Source organism: Scyliorhinus canicula, chromosome 11 (assembly GCF_902713615.1).
Source record: "Scyliorhinus canicula chromosome 11, sScyCan1.1, whole genome shotgun sequence".
NCBI lineage: Eukaryota > Metazoa > Chordata > Chondrichthyes > Carcharhiniformes > Scyliorhinidae > Scyliorhinus > Scyliorhinus canicula.
The window spans coordinates 3,772,136-3,796,158 of record NC_052156.1 but is presented as its reverse complement, the minus strand read 5'-3'; the positions used below and the strand labels follow the sequence as shown (position 1 = coordinate 3,796,158).

At 47.4% G+C, this 24,023-nt stretch overlaps 2 protein-coding genes across 2 annotated transcripts in view; one reads left to right on the top strand and one right to left on the bottom strand.

Annotated features, from left to right (window-relative positions):
• Nucleotides 1-4,794, bottom strand: part of LOC119973630 (U6 snRNA-associated Sm-like protein LSm3) — a 33,857-nt gene extending 29,063 nt beyond the window's left edge. Inside the window, exon 1 of the mRNA XM_038812011.1 lies at nt 4,679-4,794. Coding sequence (XP_038667939.1) covers nt 4,679-4,794 — 116 coding nt within the window. The remainder of the gene's footprint in view (nt 1-4,678) is intronic.
• Nucleotides 4,795-5,448: 654 nt separating this feature from the next.
• The window catches only part of xpc (xeroderma pigmentosum, complementation group C), a 40,776-nt gene continuing 22,201 nt past the window's right edge, over nt 5,449-24,023 (top strand). Inside the window, exons 1-8 of the mRNA XM_038812010.1 lie at nt 5,449-5,600; nt 7,460-7,725; nt 13,614-13,795; nt 14,461-14,500; nt 15,307-15,427; nt 19,565-19,649; nt 21,911-22,068; nt 22,647-22,781. Of these exons, the coding sequence (XP_038667938.1) occupies nt 5,449-5,600; nt 7,460-7,725; nt 13,614-13,795; nt 14,461-14,500; nt 15,307-15,427; nt 19,565-19,649; nt 21,911-22,068; nt 22,647-22,781 (1,139 nt within the window). The remainder of the gene's footprint in view (nt 5,601-7,459; nt 7,726-13,613; nt 13,796-14,460; nt 14,501-15,306; nt 15,428-19,564; nt 19,650-21,910; nt 22,069-22,646; nt 22,782-24,023) is intronic.

Sequence of the window (24,023 nt, the reverse complement as noted above, 5' to 3'; positions counted from 1 at the left end):
CCAGCCTTTCCTCATCAAACCCACCCATTCCTGACATCAATCTAGTGACCCTTCTCTGAACTGCTGCAAATGCATTTACATCCTTCCTTAAATAAGGTTACTAATATAGGTGACACGGTAGCAGTGGTTAGCACAGCACCAGGGACATGGGTTTAATTCCCAGCTTGGGTCACTGTCTGTGCGGAGTCTGCACGTTCTCCCCATGTCTGCGTGGGTTTCCTCCGGGTGCTCCGGTTTCCACCCACAATTCCCGAAAGACGTGCTGTTAGGTGAATTGGACATTCTGAATTCTCCCTCTGTGTATCCGAACAGGCGCCGGAATGTGGTGACTAGTGGCTTTTCACAGTAACCTCATTGCAGTGTGAATGTAAGCCTACTAGCAACAATAAAGATTATTATTAGCCAGATCTTTGCCCACTCACTTAACCTGCCGATATCTTTTTCTAGCCTCATGTCCTCTTCATAATTTATTTTCTGATGGGATAAGCAGTGTTAGGGTTAGAGGGGCAGAATTCTTGAACTTCATCCAGGTGAGCTTTTTGAGCCAGCACATAGAACGTCCTTCAAGAGAGGGGGCGATACTTGACCTAGTTTTAGGGAATAAAGCCAGGCAGGTGGTAGACATTGCACTGGTGGAGCATTTTGTCGACGGTGACAATAACTCATTAAATTTATGGTAGTAATGGAAAAGGCAAAGGTGGACCAGAAATAAAGTTGCTGAACTGGGTGAAGACCAATTTCAATAGGATAAGCCAAGATCTGGCCAGAGTGAACTGGGAGCAGATAGCTGTCGGAAAATCCATGAGAGTAGTGGGAGTCATTCAAAAAGGAAATAGAACATAGAACAGTACAGCACAGCACAGAACAGGCCCTTCGGCCCTCGATGTTGTGCCGAGCAATGATCGCCCTACTCAAACCCACGTATCCACCCTATACCCGTAACCCAACAGCATGTTCCCATAAAGGTAAAGGGTGGGGACCAAAAGGTCCAGAGAACCCTGGATGTCAAGGGAAATGCAGGATTGGATAAGGAAAAAAATGGAAGGCTTATGGCAGATACAGAGGGCTGGACACTGCGGAAGCCAGAGAGGAATATAGAAAGTGCAGGGGCTACTTAAAAAAATTAAATCAGGACAAAGGGGGGGAAAATCACTGGCAGGGAGAATAAAGGAAAATCCCAAGGTGTTTTAAAAATATAATAAAGACAAGAGGGTAACCAGGGAGAGAGTAGGACCCATTAGAGACCAAAGTAGCAGCCTGTGTATGGAGCGAAAGAGGTAGGGGAGGCTTTAAGTGAGTATTTTGCATCTGTATTCACTATGGAGAAGGTCGACGCGGGTATGGAAAGCAGGGAGGGGGAATGTTATGTAATTGAACAGATTGGCATTAAGAGGGAGGTCCCTCATGGAGACTGATCAAGATGGTAAGAACCCATGGGATCCAAAATTGACTAAGTGGCAGGAGGTAGAGGGTGTTGGTGGTGTGGTAAATCGTGAGGAGGAAAGCCTTGGATTAGAGGGTGATATAGATGGGCAAAACAGTGGCAAATGGAATTTAACCTTGAAAAGTATGAGATGTTGCATTTTGGGAGGATTAACAAGGCAAGGGAATATACAATGAACGGTAGGACGTTAGGAAGGACAGAGGATCAGATGGATCTTGGGGTGCATGTCTGATAATCTGCATAATCAATGATTATGCAGAAAATAAATCACTAGCTTCCGGAGCACTGCTCCTTCCTCAGGTGAATTCATCTGAGGCAGGATCAGCGCTCCAAAAGCTAGTGATTCGAAACAAACCTGTTGGACTTTAACCTGGTGTTGTAAGACTTCTTACTGTGCTCACTATTAACGTCCCCGGGAACTTCCAGAAAGCTATCCTCCTTTTCTACTGTAAATACTGAGGCAAAGTGATTCTTCAACATGTCTGCCACATCCCCATAGTCACAGACAATAACCCCACTTTCAGTCAATAGCCAACGTTGCTCCTGATCACCCGCTTTTCCTTTATGCAACCATAAAACCTCATTGATTTTGATGTCCCTTACAAGTTTCCTTTTCGTAGCTCTCATGAACTGCTTTGAGGCCCTTTCGTGGTCTTTATAATCTTCCCCACTTGGTAGGATCTCTGCTGCTTTTTACATTTTTGTAAGCCCATTATGCTGTCTTTAGTTGCACGCGACTGTTTTTTCTCTGAAGGGGAGCAATCCTTCTCGGGGTATAAACTGGTCTGTGTTGTGTTAAATGTTTCCTTAAACATCTTGCACTGTTTGTCAGTTCTTTTACCCATTAGGAGATTTTACCAGTTTACTGTGGACAGTCTCTGTCTCATCTCATTAAAGACGGCCTTACCCAAATCTAAATTTCGAGGAGCTGATTTGTGGTTTGCACTTTCAAATATTATTGAACTCGATCATGTTATGATCACTATTTGATAAATGTTCACGCACAATGAGGTTACTAATTAAATCCGGCTCATCACATTGCTTGTCCCTTTGTTGCATCCAGGACATATTGTTGGAGGAAATTATCCCTGACACACTCTGGAAATTTACTATTTTTCTGACAGATGCTTGACTGCCTCTCCCAATCCATGTTAAAGTTAAAATCCCGTTTGTCTTTGTGGCACGCTGGCCTAATTTCTGCATTTATACAATCTAGCACTTTTGAGCTGCAACCATGGGGTCTATACACACTTGTTACAGTTCCAGATCCTTCACTGTTCCTCAGTTCCACCCACAAACATTCCACTGGATGCTTCCCCCCATTATATCCTCTCTCACCAATGAATTAATTCTGTTTCTAATCAGAAAGGTTACTACCCCACCCCCCCTACCATTTTCCCAACCATCTGTAAACCTTATAACCTGGTATATTAAGTCCCAATCCTGATCATTCCGCAGCCCTGTCTCAGTAATAACTGCTGTATCATAATTTCCAACTTTAATTTGTGCCTGCAGCTCATTTAATCTATTCCTTACACTCCGTACATTTGTATGCAGAGCTTTGATGTGGGCCGCACACTCTAACTTGTCCCTCAGCACTGAGGCTTTGTTCACACATTTATGATCTCTCTTTGGCTTTAATCAATATTCTTCTTCTAATTTTGCCATTACCTGCCATACCTGAAATATGATTCCTAACTGTTTCTTTACTCTCTGTCCTCTGACTTGTTTTTGAAACTGTATTGACGTCCCCCCACCCCACCCCGAGACTTCCCCTATATACTAGTTTAAGTAAACTTGCCATCGTCCCAGTAGACTGTAAGCGGCTTTCCCCTTGGAGGGGGAGAGCTGACTGGTGGTGAATTAACCTGAGGATCACCACACATCAGGCGAGGGGCAAGGTTGAGAAGGCAGGGCCTTCATGATAACCTCAGTCGGTACGGGAATTGAACCTGCGCTGATCTTGCTCCATATCATGAACCAGCCCCCTAGTTTAAGGTCCTTGTGACTTCCTCAGAGAACTTCCAATAAGTTGGTTAAACATGATCCCTTTTACTAAACCATGTTCACTCTGTCCGATTACCTTGAACTTATCCAAGTACCCTATCACCTTTTTAATAAACTTCATCCCCCCCTGGCCGGCACCTAGGTTGTTAACCGCCTGGGTTCTGGTGGGGTGGCATGGTGGAAGTAATGACGTCTCATGCTTCGAGGGTTGGGACCCTTGAGAGATACTGAAGAGTGCTCACTGATCCTGCCTCATCCTTGATTTTGGCTTTCTTCATGCGCCTGTAAAGAAGTCTTACCCTGAGCACTGCCTTTAATTTCAGCATCTCAGTTGTTACCATGGACTTTTTGCTCCCTGTTGATCATGTTGTTGTCTGCATGATGTTGTCAATTGTTTGTTTACAGGGAGGTAAATAGCGTGGCTGCGGTTATCCTGATTTAGCAAGGTTATAAGAACAAGGAGCAGGAGTAGGCCATCTGGCCCCTCGAGCCTGCTCCACCATTCAATGAGATCGTGGACTCAGCTCCACTTTCCGGCCCGAACACCATAACCCTTAATCCCTTTATTCTTCAAAAAACTATCTACCTTTACCTTAAAAACATTTAATGAAGGAGCCTCAACTGCTTCACTGGGCAAGGAATTCCATAGATTCACAACCCTTTGGGTGAAGACGTTCCTCCTAAACTCAGTCCTAAATCTACTTCCCCTTATTTTGAGGCTATGCCCCCTAGTTCTGCTTTCACCCGCCAGTGGAAACAACCTGCCCGCATCTATCCTATCTATTCCCTTTATAGGAATAAAATAAATTTAGAGTACCCAATTCTTATTTTCTCCCAATTAAGGGGCAATTATCATCTACCCTGAACATCTTTGGGTTGTGGGGGTGAGACCCACGCAGACAAGAGGAGAATGTGCAAACTCCACACGGACAGTGACCCGGGGCAGGGATCGAACCTGGGCCCTCAGCTCCATGAGGCAGCAGTGCTAACCTCTGCGCTGCCCTTTGCAAGAAGATTATATCCTGTTAAACTGAATGTTGGATGTGGAATTTGTGCAGACTTTATCCTAAATGCATTTGGCCTTATATTGCCTGACAATCGGTGTGGTGGAAGAGGGTGTTTTAGTTGTCTCTCCTCCTCCCATACCCCTGTCTCACTTTGGAAGGAAGATGAGGGGAGCTGAGGGGTGGAGTGTTGGAGTTGGCAACCTTAACTCCAACAACTTACTCAGCACTTCTTTGGTGATTGCAATTGGAATTCATCTTCCATTTCCTGGTTGATGGCTGCTCTGGGGTGTTTCTTGTATCCTCTACAGCGTAGACCACTGCACAATTCCAGTTCATCTGCCATCTCCTTCGATCCCGTTATCAATTCCACAGACTCACTTTCTATAGGACCAATGCTCACTGAGTTAACTAGTCTTTTAAAATATTTTAAAACTCTCAAGTTTTTATATTTCAGGCTAGCTTTCTCTCGCACCCTAATTTTTCCCTTCTTCTTAAATCTCTTTAGCCTTCCTTTGCTGTTATTCATATTCTGTCCAGTCTTCTGACCCGCCACCTGTCTTTGCACAATGTGTTTTCCTGTTTGACATTATTTTTCACCTTAGTTAGCCCTGGATGGCGAGTTCATCCCTTCGACTTTTTCGTACTCATTGGAATGTACCTATTTCATGCAGGCTGGAATATCCCTTTCAATGTTTCCCATTGCAACTCTGTTTTACATTATGAACATTTCGACAGGACAGATGTAGAAAAGAGGTTTCCACTTGTGGGGGAATCCAAAATCAGGGTTTATAAATATAAAGAGTCACTAATATGTTCAATGGTGATTCAGAAGAAACTACCCTACCCAGAGAGTGGTGAGAATATGGATCTCTGTAGCACAGTTGAGTGGTTGACACAGATTCATTTAAGGGAAGTTAGATAAGCACGAGGGAGAAAGAAATTGGAGGATATGGTGGCAGGGAGGTGTGTGTTGGATAAATAAACACAGACATGGATGGACAAGAGGAGTACAATATAAATCTGTGGAACACTCCATCTTACATTGTCATTCTTAAACCATTGCCAAACTACAACCATATTTCTGTCCATATCATAATTTCACATTTTAAGAATATGGAAATTATCCTTCATGAGAAGTCCAAGTATATTCCACCCCAGTCTATCTGATATGAAATGAAATGAAAATCGCTTATTGTCACGAGTAGGCTTCAAATGAAGTTACTGTGAAAAGCCCCTGCTTTTCTCATATATCTCACTGCCTTTATTTCTCTTCCCATCCCTGTTTCCATCTCTCCCTCCATTAATCACTCAGTGCCTCTGGCACCCATCTATCCTCCTCTCCTGTCATTATCCCTCCCTCACTCTTCCCCAACTCCCTCTCTGCTGCTTTCCTCAACTTCCACTGCACTCCTCTCCCTCCATCCCTTTCCTCACGCTCTCTCTCTCTCTCTCTCCTCATTTCCCCTACCATCCCCAATTTGTCTCTTCCCATTCCCCCTCTCCTACACACCCCAATTCCCTACCCCCTCCACTCTCCCTCCCTCCTCCACTCTCCCTCCCTCCCTCCTCCACTCTCCCTCCCTCCCTCCTCCACCCTCCCTCCCTCCCTCCCTCCTCCACTCTCCCTCCCTCTCTCCTCCACCTCTCCCTCCCTCCCTCCTCCACTCTCCCTCCCTCCCTCCTCCACTCTCCCTCCCTCCCTCCTCCACTCTCCCTCCCTCCCTCCTCCCTCCTCCACCCTCCCTCCCTCCCTCCTCCACTCTCCCTCCCTCCCTCCTCCACTCTCTCCTCCCTCCCTCCTCCACTCTCCCTCCCTCCCTCCTCCACTCTCCCTCCCTCCCTCCTCCACTCTCCCTCCCTCCCTCCTCCACTCTCCCTCCCTCCCTCCTCCACTCTCCCTCCCTCCCTCCTCCACTCTCCCTCCCTCTCTCCTCCACTCTCCCTCCCTCTCTCCTCCACTCTCCCTCCCTCCCTCCTCCACTCTCCCTCCCTCCCTCCTCCACTCTCTCCTCCCTCTCCCTCCTCCACTCTCCCTCCCTCCCTCCTCCACTCTCCCTCCCTCCTCCACCTCTCCTCTCTCCTCACTCTCCCTCCACTCTCTCCTCCACTCTCCTCCTCTCCTCCTCTCCTCCACTCTCCCTCCCTCTCTCCTCCACTCTCCCTCCCTCTCTCCTCCACTCTCCCTCCCTCTCTCCTCCACTCTCTCCTCCCTCTCTCCTCCACTCTCCCTCCCTCTCTCCTCCACTCTCCCTCCCTCTCCTCCTCCACTCTCTCCCTCCCTCTCTCCTCCACTCTCCCTCCCTCTCTCCTCCACTCCACTCTCCCTCCCTCTCCTCCACTCTCCCTCCCTCTCTCCTCCACTCTCCCTCCCTCTCCCTCCACTCTCCCTCCCCTCTCCCTCCCTCTCCTCCACTCTCCCCCCCTCTCCTCCACTCTCCCTCCCTCTCCCTCCACCCCCTCCCTCCACTCTCCCTCCCTCTCCCCTCCACTCTCCCTCCCTCTCCCCTCCTCCACTCTCCTCTCCCTCTCTCCCTCCCCCACTCTCCCTCCACTCTCCCTCCCTCTCTCCTCCACTCTCCCTCCCCCTCTCCCTCCCTCCACTCTCCCTCCCTCTCTCCTCCACTCTCCTCCCTCCCTCTCTCCTCCACTCTCCCTCCCTCCCTCCTCCACTCTCCCTCCCTCTCTCCTCCACTCTCCCTCTCTCTCTCCCCACTCTCCCTCTCTCTCCTCTCTCTCCTCCACTCTCCCTCTCTCTCTCCCCTCCACTCTCTCTCTCCTCCACTCTCCCTCCCTCTCTCCTCCACTCTCCCTCCCTCTCTCCTCCACTCTCCCTCCCTCTCTCCCTCCACCTCCCTCCCTCCTCTCCTCCCTCCACTCTCCCTCCCTCCAGTCTGTTACCTGCTCCTCCTTCCTCCGCCATGATTCAATCCGGGCCCTGGGCCCCGCGCATGCGCCCCGCTGCTGCCCTCCCTGGCCCCGGGGGGGGGTGAGATTGTGAGAGAGAGGGGGAGGGTCAGAGGGGGGACAGCGCATCATCTCTCTCCGCCAGCCGCGGTTGCTATGGGAACCCCGGTCCTCCGGGCGCTGCGCCCCTGGCGGCGGGAAGACGCGGCTGGTGTCATTGCCCCTCCCTCCGGCCCCCCACCCAGCGGCGGCGGCGGCGGCGGGATGGTGAGGAGGAAGGGCCCGGCGGCCAGGCCGCACCCCCGCCTCTCAGCCCGGTCTGCCCAGCCAAGCGGGCCAAAGCCACCCAGCAACTGCCTCTCGGTAACTATACCCTACCTCTCCTCAAAGCTAACTCGTTAACTAACTAACTCATTAACTAACCAATTAACTAACTAACCAACAGTGCCTTTAACTATACCGGACTGCGCCTCTCCTCAAAGCTAACTCATTAACTACTAACTCACTAATCACTCACTAACTACCAACAGTGCCTTTAACTATACCTAACCGCCCACTCCTCAAAGCTAACTCATTAACTAACTAACCAACTGCCTTTAACTATACCTAACCATGCCACTCCTCAAGCTAACTCATTAACTAACTAATCAACAGTGCCATTAACTATACCCAAGTGCACCTCTCATAACTAAAACCCACTCACTAACTAAATAACTAACTTATCAACAGGGCCATTAACCTAGTGCCATCAACTATACCCACCTGCACCTCTTATAACTAACTAACCAACTCAGTAACTAACCAACAGTGCCATTAACTATCCCGGACCTTGCCTCCTCATAACGAACTCATTAACTAACCAACATTGCCATTAAACTATACCTGACTGCGCCTCTCTTCATAACCAACTCATTAACTAACTCACTAACTAACCAACTTGCTAACTAACCAACAGTGCCATTAAACTATACCTGACTGCGCACAGCCCCTCATAACTAATCATTCACTAACTAACTAATTCAACAGTGCCGTTAACTATACCCAACTGCACCTCTCATAACTAACTAACCCAACTCACTAACTAACTAAATAACTAACTTATCAACAGGGCCATTAACCTAGTGCCATTAACTATACCCAACTGCATCTCATAACTAAATACCAACTCACTAACTAACTGAATAACTAACTTATCACAGGACTATTAACCAAATGCCATTAACTATACCCAACCGCTCCTCCTTTCATAGCTTCCCCACTAACTAACTTATCAAAAGGGCCATTAACCTAGGTGCCATTAACTATACCCAACTGCATCTCATAACTAAATAACCAACTCACTAACTAACTGAATAAACTAACTTATCAACAGGACTATTAACCAAATGCCATTAACTATTACCCACCGCTCCTCCTTTCATAGCTTCCCCAACTAACTAACTATCAAAAGGGCCATTAATGAAATTTACATGCAAGTTGTAGATTAATTGTGACATTCAGGGTGGCATGGTGATTAGCGCTGCTGCCTCGCAGCGCCAGGGACCCGGGTCCAATTCCAGCCTCCGGTGACTGTGTGGAGTTTGCACGTTCTCCCTGTGTCTGCGCCGATTCCTTGGGATGCCCTGGTTTCCTCCACAGTCCAAACATGTGCAGGTTAGGTGGATTGGCCGCACTCAAGTGCCTCTTAGTGTCGAAAGGTTAGGTGGACATCTCTTTGCAAACAAGTACATAATTAAAATGATAATTAATTAATTTTTACAACATCTTAATTGCATTTTTTGCAGACATGCTGCGGGGATAGGATTGAAGTTGGACCTAAGTAGGGTTCTCTTTCAAAGATTTGGTGCAGACTCGATTGTCTGAATGGCCTCCTGCACTGTATTGATTCTATTCTATGATTTAATTCTCCTAATATAGACAGATTGTAATAACCCGAAGGGTTGGGAGAGGTAAAGGTTCTGAATTTTAAAGATTGGCTGAGCGAGGAAGGAGGCAATGTTGGTTGCGATTCTGGGACTGAGGAGGGTCAACTGTCAGCAGGGAAACATTTCTGGGGAAATGATGATAGTATAATGTTTTTGTTAACATTGGAAAGGGAGGAAGGGCAACCCAGAGTAAAGATAGTTTGATTTGATTTATTATTGTCACATGTATTAGTATACAGTGAAAAGTATTGTTTCTTGCATGCTGTACAAACAATGCATAGGGAAGGAAGGAAGGAGAGACTGCAGAATATAATGTTGCAGTTATAGCAAGGTGTAGAGAAAAGATCAACTTAATACGAAGTAGGTCCATTCAAAAGTCTGATGGCAGTAGGCAAGAAGCTGTTCTTGAGTCGGTTGGTACATGACCTCAAACATTGGTATCTTTTTCCTGACGGAAGAAGGTGGAAGAGAGTATGTCTGGAGTGCGTGGGGTTCTTAATTATGTTGGCTGCCTTTCTGAGGCAGCAGGAATTATAGAGTCAATGGATGGGAGGCTGGTTTGCGTGATGGACTGGGCTACATTCACAACCTTTTGTAGTTTCCTGCGGTCTTGGGCAGAGCAGGCTCCATACCAAGCTGTGATACAACCAGAAAGAATGCTTTCTATGGTGTATCTGTAGAAATTGGTGAGGGTCGTAGCTGACATGCCAAATTTCCTTAGTCTTCTGAGAAAGTAGAGTCGGTGGGCTTTCTTAACTATAGTGTCGGCATGGGAGGGACCAAGACAGGCTGTTTGGTGGTCTGTACACCTAAAAACTTGAAGCTCTCGACCCTTTCTACTTTGTTCCCATTGATGTAGACAGGGGCATGTTCTCCACTACGCTTCCTGAAGTCGATGATATCTCCTTCGTTTTTTGACATTGAGGAGAGATTATTGTCGTCGCACAAGTTCACCAGATTCTCTATCTCATTCCTGTACTCTGTCTCGTCATTGTTTGAAATCCGACCCACTACGGTGGTGTCATCAGCAAAATTTGAAAAATCGAGTTGATGGGGAATTTGGCCAACACAGTCATAGGTATATAAGAGTATAGTAGGGGGCTGAGGACACGGCCTTGTGGGGCACCGGTGTAGAAGGATGATTGTGGAGGAGGTGATGTTGCCTATCTTTACTGATTGTTGCCTGTGGGTTTAGAAAGTTTAGGATCCCAGTCGCAGAGGGAGGAACCAAGGCCATGGAGTTTGGAGATGTGTTTCGTAGGATGATGGTGTTGAAGGCTGAGCTGTAGTTGATAAATAGGAGTCTGACATAGGTGTCTGAATTGGGTGATAGTTAATTGGATGAGGACCAATGTCACTGGGGGCAGGGCGGATCTGACCCAAGCAAATTGAAATTGGAGATAGGCAGGCAACAATATTACGGAACAATGGGATGCCGTTTAACGGAGAGTTAGATCAAGTATATTTTGTGCAGTGGGAAAGATAGAACAAACAAAACCAGGGATCCTTCTGTCAGACTCCCACTCAACCTGGCAGCATTTTGGCAAAACTGCAGCTCAACGTAAAACGCCTCGCACACTGCCAAACCCATGTCAAAATTGCAAAATACTGATAGACCTGGCTCCTCCAATTAACTACACCATCTTTATTTCGCTCAGATCCCTGAACTGCTTACCTCAGTCTAAACAAAATGTCTCAAGTTATCTAGTCTCCAGGGATGTCCACAACAATCGTATCCAAGTTCCATTTGGCATCTCTGTAATAAGTACATGGTTAAAATGGATAATTATCTCACTTTTACAACATCTTAATTGCATTTTTTGCAGACACACCGCCTGCCTGTATGTTTAACCAAGAATTTTACAACAATATTGCTGCAACAGATGTATGTAATACAATCTATATAAAATGCCCTACATTCATCACAGTATATGTACCCAATTTATGGAAAGTGGCAGGGCAAGTTAATATCGTGATTAATAAGGCACAGGTGCCTTCTGGGCTTTATAAACAGGAGGCACAGAGAGCAAAGTGAGGCGGCTATGATGAATCTTTATAAACAACTGGTTCAGCCTCGACTAGAGTATTGTTTCCAATTCTGGGTGTCACACATAGACTCATAGAATTTACAGTGCAGAAGGAGGCCATTCGGCCCGTCGAGTCTGCATCGGCTCTTGGAAAGAGCACCCTACCCAAGCCCACACCTCCACCCTATCCCCATAACCCAGTAACCCCACCCAACACTAAGGGCAATTTTGAACACTAAGGGTAATTTAGCATGGCCAATCCACCTAACCTGCACATCTTTGGACTGTGGGAGGAAACTGGAGCACCCGGAGGAAACCCACGCAGACACGGGGAGGATGTGCAGACTCCGCACAGACAGTGACCCAAGCCGGGAATTGAACTTGGGACCCTGGAGCTGTGAAGCAATTGTGCTAACCACCATGCTACCGTGCTGCCCGCACATTAGGAAAGATATGAAGGCATTGGATCAGGCACAGAAAACATGTACAAAGAATGGTTCCAGGTACAAGAGACTTGAGTTACATGTGTAGATCTGTGAGGCTGGGACTGTTCTCCATTAGAGAAGAACTTTTAAGAGGAGATTTGATCTTGGTATTCAAAATCATGAGGGGGGAGGTGACCTGGACAGAGCAGATAGGGAGAAATGTTCCCATTGACAGATGGGTTGACAACCAGAATATATTTATGGTGAATGGCAAAAGAACAAAGGGTAAAGTGAGGAAGATATTTTTTATGCAAAGCTTTGTTACGGTCAGGAATGCATAGTCTGAGAGGGGCTGGAGATAGATTGGAGCATTGTTCTTGCTGCGAGTCTGTATGGATATGGTGGGCCGGATTCTATTCTGCGCTGAAATCATTCTGTAATTATATGGAAGGATGTTCTAAGGTCTTTTACAGCACCATCCCCCACCCCAGCCTCTGCTCTCTCTTTCCCCCCCCCCCCAACTTTTCACATCCCCCTTTTTTGATAATAATCTAATCCCTTCCTTGAAAGCCTCGATTGAATCTGCCTCCACCACACTCTCATACAGTACATTCCGGATCCTAACCACTCGCTGTGTGAATCTGTGTCCACCACACTCACAGACAGTACATTCCAGATCCTAACCACTCGCTGTGTGAATCTGCCTCCACCACACTCACAGACAGTACATTCCAGATCCTAACCACTCGCTGTGTGAATCTGCCTCCACCACACTCACAGACAGTACATTCCTGATCCTAACCACTCGCTGAGTGAATCTGCCTCCACCACACTCAGACAGTACATTCCAGATCCTAACCACTCGCTGTGTGAATCTGCCTCCACCACACTCACAGACAGTACATTCCAGATCCTAACCACTCGCTGTGTGAATCTGTCTCCACCACACTCACAGACAGTACATTCCAGATCACTCTCTGTGTAAAAATATTTCTTCTCCATTGCTTCCTTTGCCAAATTGCTTAAATCTGCGCCCTCTCATTCTCGACACTGCCACCAATGGGAACAGTTTCTCTCTATGCACTCTGTCCCAGAGCCCTCATGATTTTGAACCTCCATCAAATCTCCTCTCAACCTTCACTTCTTCAAGCAAACAGTCCCAACTTCTCCAATGTGTTTCTGGAATTGAAGTCCCCCATCCCTGGAACTCTTCTCGTGAATCTTTGCTGCACCATGGGAAATGGATTCACTCTTCCCAGCAGAGTGCCACCCAGGACTGGATGCAGTGCGGGACGTGAGGCTGAACCAGGGGAAGAGGTGGTGGCGCAGTCGCAAACCAGACACCCTGAGTAATGCTCTGGGGACCCGGGTTCGAATCCCACCACTGCAGATGGTGAAATTTCAATTCAATAAAAACCTGGATTCAATTAAGAGTCTAATTATGACCATGGAACCATTTTTGATTGTTTTAAAAACCCATCTGGTTCACCGATGTCTGTTTGGGAAGGAAATCTGCCGCCCTTACCCGGTCTGGCCTACACGTGACTCCAGACCCACAGCAATGTGGCTGACTCTGAAATGCCCCATTAAACCACTCAATACAAGGGCAATTAGGGATGGGCAGCAAATTCAGGCAACGTCCACCTCCCCTGAATGAATAAATAAAATATAAATTTAAAATAAGCTCCTTCCTATATGGGTCTGGAATGATTAAGGACATCAGATTCATTTGTTCAAGGGACATTGGTGAATCGGTTGTGTTTCCGTAGCCATTTTTCTGGCGATAGAACCTTTCATCTTAAGTAGCCAATTATTACGACAGCTGATATATTTCCATGAGATCTGATGCCTCCTATCGTTCTCCCGATTAACAGATGATGATAGCCAGGACTTTCAACCCGAAAAACCTCCATCGAAATCCAAGGTCCGTGGAAGGAGAGGTGCGAGGCCGGCGGTTTGCCCGATCCCTGGGATAATAGTGCCAGTGGACAGAAACCATCAAAGGCCAGGGGGAGAGGAGAATGCCTCCCCGTCAAGGAGGAAGGTGGCAAACAGATGAAGCGCAGTGCAGCTCCCACTGGGAGGTACGGTTTGCACTCCTCCGAGAGGGAAGGGAACAGAACTGTAACCGGTTGTAATTCAAGGTTCCTGGGTGCAGTGGAGGGGATGGGGTGGGGGGGGGGGGGGGGTAAATTCACGTAATTTCTCTCTGAGGCTCAGAGTGTTGGCATACCAACAATGGGTTCACTTTCATTTTCGCAACTAAGCACAGTTAACGTGGCACATTTGATATCTCTAAAATGTGCAGATGTCACTAAAACTGGGTCAGAGAGCTCCAAAGAATTTGGCTTTTCATCATCAGCGTTAAGATATCCAGAAATTCGGTTGCCGGAATTTGGATCAAAATAGAATTTCTGTCAGCCAGATGAGTAATTTATTGCGGGGGAGAAGGATTGATTTCTTCATTCCGCAGTTAAAACTAGTGACACCTGGTCATGTACGTACAGTATTGCCTTTCCTTCACTTATTAAATGACACTTAAATTTCCCAGCCTTGTTACAACTCAAAATAAAGCATTCAGCTCGCAGGGGATGGAATCCACAGCTTCCCCTCACAGTATGTTTGATTGAATGGTATTTATATTCTCTCTCAAATCTCCTTTTCATGTCAGTTTGAGAGACCAATTGAAGAAACAGAAGGAAACAGTTCCCAGGAGGATGACAGTTCGGAGGACAGCGAGGACGAATGGAGGAGGTGGAAGGTAAATTGCCAATTCATGACCCAATGAGGTAATTCAACCTGATTCTCTGGGCAGGAACACTGGATTCAACCCAGTTTACACTCGACACTAATTCGTGCTCCATTTCTGACCCAGACCGAGTAACACGAGATGGGACAGTGTAGAGGGAGCTTTACTCTGTATCTAACCCCGTGCTGCACTTGTCCTGGGAGTGTTTGATGGGGACAGTGTAGAGGGAGCTTTACTCTGTATCTAACCCCGTGCTGTACCTGTCCTGGGAGTGTTTGATGGGGACAGTGTAGAGGGAGCTTTGCTCTGTATCTAACCCCGTGCTGTATTTGTCCTGGGAGTGTTTGATGGGGACAGTGTAGAGAGAGCTTTACTCTGTATCTAACCCCATGCTGTACCTGTCCTGGGAGAGTTTGATGGGACAGTGTAGAGGGAGCTTTACTCTGTATCTAACCCGTGCTGTACCTGTCCTGGAAGTGTTTGATGGGGCAGTGTAGAGGGAGCTTTACTCTGTATCTAACCCGGTGCTGTACCTGTCCTGGGAGTGTTTGATGGGGACAGTGTAGAGGGAGATTTACTCTGTATTTAACCCGTGCTGTATCTGTCCTGGGAATGTTTGATGGGGACAGTGAAGAGGGAGCTTTACTCTGTTTGACCCAACTGCTGTCACAATGTGTGTGAGAATTGTGGCTTCACATTTGTGCTGTGAGAGTGAAACATTGCTTGCCATTTGAGTCCTGGCCAGTTAGTTGAGTGAGTGAAGCCCAATGGTGCAATGTACCCAGAGTTTAATCGCCTTTTTTCCCCTTTCCTCGCAGAGCTGCAGAATGTCGTGCCAGAAGAACCATCAGTCTGTCCTGTTCCTCAACCCACCCTTGCTCCAAAGCCACTGGTGATTGAAATTGAAAGTGCAGCCCATGGCAAGAAAAGAGAGAGGAGGCCCGTGACTTATAATCACTTTATAATTTACTCCTGTTCTTATAATGCAGTCTGGCAGCTTCTCTTTGCGTCTTCGCGCCCCCCCCCCATCCGAACAGAGTCGCATCCTTTCTGAATCAGAACATCCTGGGGTCAAGTCACACTGCAGACACACACACCGTAATCCATCTGACACCATCTCCACCCCAAGGATCTGTACTGAGGAAGCTCTGCTCTGTCAGGCGATATCTGTCAGTAGGGGCCTTAGTGTTAACGTTCGAGCGATGCTATTCAGGCTGATGTCAGGAACCACATCTTCACGTGAAGGGTAGTGGAAATCTGGGCCTCCCCCAGAAAGTTGTTGAGGTCATGGTTAATTGGGAATTGACAGATTTTTATTAGTATTGGGTCCAAAGCGATGGGGAACCAACGCAGGTTGATGGTGTTGAGATTTTGATTAGCAACGTTCCCATTGAGTAATGGAACAGGCTCGATGGGCTGATTGACCTCGTCCTGTTCCTGTGTTTGGAAGAGATTTTTAAATGTTTCTGTCTCACTTGTAGTGCAATATGGACAAAGAACAGGGATTTCCCCTTCATTCCCTCAACACGTGGAACACGCTGCCTGCTCACCAGGGTAGAACTGCAGTGGCCAAAATAATTAACAATACTTTTGCTTCAAAAAGTAATGAATGAGGAGACTTTCTAAAAATGTGTCCAGGCACGGTACAAACTAGATGCAGAAAATCGAAGCAGCTACACAGAAACAGACCTTTCAATACCCACAAAAGGCCAATGCTGCCTTCCACCCCTGTTCTCCAAACCTTCACCACTTGAAGTCTTTCTCTGAGCTATAAGATTATGGATTCAGGTCCCACTCCCGAGCCTTGAACACGTTGACACCCCCAATGCCAGTATCAAGGGTGTGTGGCACTATTGGAGATGCCATATTTTTGATCAGATGTTAAACTGAGGCCTTGTCTGCTTAGTCAGGTGACCAGCAGAGTTTGGGAGTTCTCCTCAGTGTCCTGGACCAACATCTATTCCTTAAACAACATTATCTGGTTGTTATCACACTGCTGTTTGTGGGATCTTTCTGTGTACAGATTGGCTACTGCATTTCCTACCGTACCGTACTGGAACCAATGTCCTAGGGGTGCTTTTGCTAACACTGTTGGGGAGGTTTTAAACTAATGTGGCAGGGGGATGGGAACCAGATTAGGAAGTTAGAGGTCAGTAAAGAAGCAGCAACTAAAGCCGGTAAGGTACGAGATAAAACTCCATGTGACTAAGGGGCAGAGTCGACAGGGAAGAGATGATGAACGCAAAGGGACAGGTGGTCTGTCGTACATTTGTTTTAATGCGAGAAGTGTAGCAGGTAAGGCAGATGAACTTAGGGCTTGGATCAGTACCTGGGAATATGATGTTATTGGTATTACTGAGACTTGGTTGCGGGAAGGGCAGGACTGGCAACTGAATATCCCAGGGTATAGATGCTTCAGGAGGGATAGAGAGGGAGGTAGAAGGGGTGGAGGAGTTGCATTACTCGTCAGAGAGATATCACAGCTGTGATTAAGGAGGGCACGATAGAGGATTCGAGCACTGAGGCAATATGGGTGGAGCTAAGAAATAGGAAGGGTGCAGTAACATTGTTGGGACTTTACTACAGGCCTCCCAAAAGTGAGCATGAAGTAGAGGTACAAATATGCAGACAGATTATAGAAAAATATAGGAGCAATAGGGTGGTTGTGATGGGAGATTTTAACTTCCCCAACATTGAATGGGATTCGTGTAGTGTTGGAGGTGTAGATGGAGCAGAGTTTGTAAGGAGCATCCAGGAGAGTTTTTTAGAGCAGTATGTAAATAGTCCAACTCGGGAAGGGGCCATACTGGACCTGGTATTGGGGAATGATCCGGCCAGGTGGTTGTTTCAGTCGGTGATTACTTTGGGAATAGCGATCACAATTCCGTAAGTTTTAGAATACTCATGGACAAGGACAAGAGTGTCCGAAAGGAAGAGTACTAAATTGGGAAAGGCAGAGTATAACAAAATTCGGCAGGAGCTAGGGAATGTGGATTGGGAGCAGCTGTTTAAGGGTAAATCCACATTTGAAATGTGGGAGTCTTTTAAGGAAAGGTTGATTAGAGTGCAGGACAGACATGTTCCTGTGAAAATGAGAGATAGAAATGGCAAGAGTAGGGAACCATGGATGACGGGTGAAATTGTGAGACTAGCTAATATGAAAAAGGAAGCATATGTAATGAGTCGAGGCGACTCAAAACTGATGAAGCTTTGGAGGAATATCGGGAAAGTAGGACGAATCTCAAACACGCAATAAAAAGGGCTAAAAGGGGTCATGAAATATCTTTGGCTAACAGGGTTAAGGAAAATCCCAAAGCCTTTTATTCGTATGTAAGGAGCAAGAGGGTAACTAGAAAGGATTGGCCCACTCAAAGACAAGAGAGGGAATTTATGCGTGGACTCAGAGGAAATGGGTGAGATTCTTAATGAGTACTTTGCATCGGTATTCACAAAGGAGAGGGACAAGACGGATGTTGAGGCTAGGGATGGATGTTTAAATACTCTAGGTCAAGTTGTCATAGGAAGGGGAAGTTTTGGGTATTCTAAAAGACATTAAGGTGGACAAGTCCCCAGGACCGGATGGGATCTATCCCAGGTTACTGAGGGAAGCGAGGGTCGAAATACTGGGGCCTTAACAGATATCTTTGCAGCATCCTTGAGCATGGGTGAGGTCCCGGAGGACTGGAGAATTGCTAATGTTGTCCCTTTGTTTAAGAAGGGTAGCAGGGAAATCCAGGGAATTACAGACCTGTGAGCTTGACGTCAGTGGTAGGCAAACTGTTGGAGAAGATACTGAGGGATAGGATCTATTCACATCTGGAAGAAAATAGACTTATCAGTGATAGGCAGCATGGTTTTGTGCAGGGAAGGTCATGTCTTACAAACCTAATAGAATTCTTTGAGGAAGTGACAAAGTTAATTGATGTGGGAAGGGCTGTAGATGTCATATACATGGACTTAGTAAGGCGTTTGATAAGGTTTCCCATGGCAGGTTGATGGCAAAAGTGAAGTCGTATGGGGTTCAGGGTGTACTAGCTAGATGGATAAAGAACTGGCTGGGCAACAGGAGACAGAGTAGTGGTGGAATTGGAGAGTTGGGCAGAGAAATGGCAGATGGAGTTCAATCCAGGCAAATGTGAGGTGATGCATTTTGGAAGATCAAATTCAAGAGCGGACTATATGGTCAATGGAAGGGTCCTGGGGAAAATTGATGTACAGAGAGATCTGGGAGTTCAGGTCCATTGTACCCTGAAGGTGGCAACGCAGGTTGATAGAGTGGTCAAGAAGGCATACAGCATGCTTGCCTTCATCGGACGGGGTATTGAGTACAAGAGTGGCAGGTCATGTTACAGTTGTATAGGACTTTGGTTAGGCCACATTTGGAATACTGCGTGCAGTTCTGGTCGCCACATTACCAGAAGGATGTGGATGCTTTGGAGAGGGTGCAGAGGAGGTTCACCAGGATGTTGCCTGGTATGGGGGTGCTAGCTAGAAGAAAGGTTGAGTAGATTAGGATTGTTTTCGTTGGAAAGACGGAGGTTGAGGGGGGACCTGATTGAGGTCTACAAAATTATGAGAGGTATGGACAGGGTGGATAGCAACAAGCTTTTTCCAAGAGTGGGGTGTCAGTTACAAGGGGTCACGATTTCAAGTGAGAGGGGAAAGTTTAAGGGAGATGTGCGTGGAAAGTTTTTTACGCAGAGGGTGGTGGGTGCCTGGAACGCTTTACCAGCAGAGGTGGTAGAGGCGGGCACGATAGCATCATTTAAGAGCATCTAGACAGGTATATGAACGGGCGGAACAGAGGGAAGTAGACCTTGGAAAATAGGAGACAGGTTTAGATAAAGGATCTGGATCGGCGCAGGCTGGGAGGGCCGAAGGGCCTGTTCCTGTGCTGTAATTTTCTTTGTTCTTTGTTACAACAGTGACTACATTTCAAGAGCTTTGAAACGTTTTGGGAAGTCCAGTGGTCTTGAAAGCCTATATAAATGCAGATTGTTTTCCCCCTGTTATTTGAACTTGCTATGAATCGAACTTCAATCCATTTTGTACTTAATCCACTGCTTCATGCCATAGAGAGAAGAGGCAAGCTCAATTTGAGGACTATCTCCGTCGAATGATAAACCGTTTTACTAGGAACCTACGCGTGGACATCCACAAGGTATGTAAATGGACTGTAGCGGCTCACCACAACCTTCTCGAGGGCAATTAGGGACGGGTAATAAATGTTGGCCGAGCCTGTGATGTCCACATTGCCCGAACAGATATTTTAAAAACCCAGGATAGAGTGTTTTACGTTTGCAGTTTAAAAAATTGCAGACTTCTGGGATCTTCCAACAGGCCCAGTCTGGGGAACTAACCTCAATCTTTGGTCTGGGCCTAGTCAACTGATCTCTGAAAGGCGGCCTAGCTGACCCACACAGACAGTCCGGCAATGTTGTGATTTTGAAGTTCTCCCCTATGTTTTCAAATCCCTTCATGCCCCCTGCCCGCCTCAAATTTGTCTGTGCTTTCAGCTGCCTGGGACCCTAAGCTCTGCAATTTGATCAGCCGTCCTAATGCAAGTGTCAAATGTTGCTTGATAATGCTCCCGGAAAGCACCTTGGGATATTTTACTATGGTAAAGTTGTAAAGTGTAAGTTGTTCATGTTGGGTTCCTGTTTCCAATCTGCCATCCATTGATTGTGGCTGGAACACACGCGAGTCTGAGCATTAATTGGGCGAAGCTGTGGTGCCGTTTATGGCTGAATAGCCTGCCAGATGCTCTGTGCATGAGGAACACGGGCGAGGTGTTGACGTTGCCCTGGAAACTTCACTCCCGGAACCTTCACCCCTCTCTGGCGATAGTCTGCCCCTGTGGGGGAGGAGGGACCTCATTCACATGCCGGCTGATGTCAGAGGGGTAAACTGTTGCCTGTCAAGCCAGGAGATTGTGGGTCCAGGTTTCAGTCGAGACCATCATTCAGTCCATCACTCCTGCTGCCGTATCGAGGGAGTGCTATACTGTTGAGGGTGAGAGGTTAAACCAAGGCCTCATCTTCCCTGACATCTGGACGCAAAAGATCTCATGGCGACTCTTGAGAAGAAGGGTACCCCCGGTGTCCGAGGCCAATGTTTATCCCTCAAACAACGTCACTTGGATTGATTAACTGGTCATTTATTGCTGTTTGTGGGAGTTTGTTGTGCAGAAATTACTAACCGCAGTTTCCCACAGCACAGCAGTGCCAACATTTCATAGATATCTCATTGGCTGTGAAACGCTATGACATGTCCTGAGGTCACGGGCGGCGCTATATAAATGCAAGCCTTTTATTGTACACTTGCTTCTTTGAGCAGAGAATGTTAAGGGGAGTAAAAGCTGAATGTGCTGGAGGTTATGGAGGGTTTCCCCCTTCAATGTATCTATTCTATTCACCTGAACCACTCCCTGCCAGTGTTATCGAGGGTGATGGAGGTAAGATGGGAAAGTGGAGTTGAGGATTAGCAGATGGGATCATTGATGATTTCATTGAATGGTGGAGCAAACCCGATGGGCTGAATGGTCTACTTCTGCTCCTATTTCATCTGGTCTTACAATTGGAAAGAAAACTGCTTGACAATTGGGAAAGCACAGGGGATGAGACTAACTGGATGACTGTACCAGAGACTGAGCATGTGCACTCAGGGTCAAATGGCCTATTTCTCTGCTGCACTATTCTGTACCAGAGACTGAGCATGTGCACTCAGGGTCAAATGGCCTATTTCTCTGCTGCACCATTCTGTACCAGAGACTGAGCATGTGCACTCAGGGTCAAATGGCCTTTTTCTCTGCTGCACCATTCTGTACCAGAGACTGAGCATGTGCACTCAGGGTCAAATGGCCTATTTCTCTGCTGCACTATTCTGTACCAGAGACTGAGCATGTGCACTCAGGGTCAAATGGCCTATTTCTCTGCTGCACCATTCTGTGATTTTATACACACCTATCAGGGAAGATTGAGCAGGGTAGGGCTCTTCTCTCAGATAAGAGATTGAGGCGTGCATTGGTAAAGGTCATTGGCGTGTGAAAGGTTTTGAGAGATGAGGCAGAGAAAAAATTAATTCGAAATAATTGTGGGGGAGACCTGAACTCGGGGACGTTATTGTAACTAAGCCATAAGTTGAAAATTTGGGAGAAAGTTCTCTACCAGAAAGGGTGAGAATGTGGGACCCACTCTCGCAGGGCGTGATTGGGATGAATAGAATAGATACATTGAAGGGGAAACTGGATAAATACATGAGGGAGAAAGGAATTGGAGGTTGTATTGCTGGGGTCGGACGAGGCTCATTAACACTGCCATTGACTTGTTGGGCCGAATAGCTTGTTCTTCTGCTGTGAATATTATGATAAACCAATTGTTGAATTTACAACCCAGGATCTTTTGGTTGGTCTCCCTGCTGCAGGTGCACCTTCTGTGTCTGTTAGCCAATGGGATGTTCCGTAACAGGATGTGCAATGAGCCGGAACTTTGGGCCATGGCACTCTCCCTGATACCAGCCAATCTCGCCATGGTGCCAGGCGGTGATGTGGAGATTCCATACATCTCCAAACTGCTCAAGTGGTAAGTGAATGAGACTGGCTGTTCATTACCTGCTAAGGCAGGGGTGGGCAAACTTTTCCGTGCAAGGGCCACATTCAGAAATTCACAATTTTAAAGGGCCGCATAGTATATAAATTAATAGTCCCGGTTGTAACCAATTAGCGTGCGGCATATACCTCAGCGCTTCCCCCGGCGGCATCCTGCCTTTAGCCCTCTTTTTCTCTACTTTTCAAAAATGGCGCTTCACCCGGTTATGATTCTGGGCGCCTCATATAGAACATAGAACAGTACAGCACAGAACAGGCCCTTCGGCCCTCGATGTTGTGCCGAGCAATGATCACCCTACTCAAGTCAACGTATCCACGGTAAACGGATTTGAGGTACAGATCAACCATGATCTAATTGAATGGAGGTACAGGTTTTGATGGGCTGAATGGCCTCCTCCTGCCCCTTTGGCTAGAAATGAAGAGGATCCCATACGGTTGCTGGTCAAAGGCTGGTAAAACAAACAGATTTTCATTTGAGATTTGTGCCTCCAGTGATAAAGCTTGGTATCTGTTAACATCCCGCTAACTCCAGTTTCTTTTTCCTGTTTGCAGGTTTGTATCAACCTTTGATATTGATCCTTCGCTCCCCAGTGATGAGATGGACTCTCTGCTCACTGTGCTGAAGAGGAGATTCGGCAGCCATTCTGCAAGGAATGAACAAGAGATGGTTCAGTGTGTATTTGCTGTGTAACTGGTAACGATGAATCTCTGAGCTCCTGCCTGCACTGCATCTCAACAGGCTCCAACTAATCTTCCTGTTCCTCTAACTCGCCCCTCTCCTCCAATTATCCTCCCATTTTCCCAGCTCCTCTTTTACACTTCCTCCTCTTCCCTCCATTTTCCTCCCAAACCCTCTACTTCTGTCTCCTTACCCATGCGCCTCCCTGAGCGAGATTTACTAATCCTGTGCAGGATTAGGGCCACTATTTTGCCCAAAGTCAGACTCGTTCTCTGGGAGAGCCGGCAGCCAGTCAGCAGACAGGACTTCCATGGCACAAACCCACCTTGCAGTGATTTGGGATGTGACCTTATGATTATTGTTTATTGGTACTTTATTGAGGGGGAGATGATGGTGTGCTGGTAATCTCACTTGTCCAGTAATCCAGTGGCAATGAGAGGGGTTAAAATCGCACCAAGGCAGCTGGTGAAATTTAAATTCAATTCATTAATCAATTGAGAATTGATCTCCGTAATGGTGACCATTGAGTTTCCCAGAAAGACATCTGGGTCACTAATGTCCTTCAGGGAAGGAAATCTGCCGTCCTTACCCGGTCTGGCCTACATGTGACTCCAGACCCACAGCAATGTGGGTGACTTGTAGCCATCCTCTGAAGTGACCAAGTGGCCCACCGTGAAGGAGAGACTGCAGCAAATAGGGATGGGCAGCAAATGTTGGCCCTGCCAGCGATGCCTACATCGGATAAAAGAATCATGTTTAAAAGTCTGTGCCAAAAATAATTTTGAAAGTCAATGTTTTACTTTGACTTAGAACAGGGCAAGAGAAACACAACCGAGATAGCCATTCAGACACCAAGAAAAAGGAAACCGAGTCTCTCTCCTCCCTCTCCCTCGCTCCCCGCTCCTCTCCCTCGCTCCCCGCTCCTCTCCCTCGCTCCCCGCTCCTCTCCCTCGCTCCCCGCCTCTCCCTCGCTCCCCGCTCCTCCCCGCTCCCGCTCCTCTCCCGCTCCCCGCTCCTCTCCCTCGCTCCCCGCTCTTCTCCCGCTCCCCGCTCCTCTCCCTCGCTCCCGCTCCTCTCCCTCGCCCGTCCTTCCTCCCTCGCTCCTCTCCTCGCTCCCCGCTCCTCTCCTCGCTCCCGCTCCACTCCCTCGCCCCGCTCCACTCCCTCGCCCCTCCCCCTCCCCCCCCCCCCCCCCCCCCCCTCCCCCTCCGCTCCTCTCCCTCGCTCCCCGCTCCTCCCTCGCTCCCCGC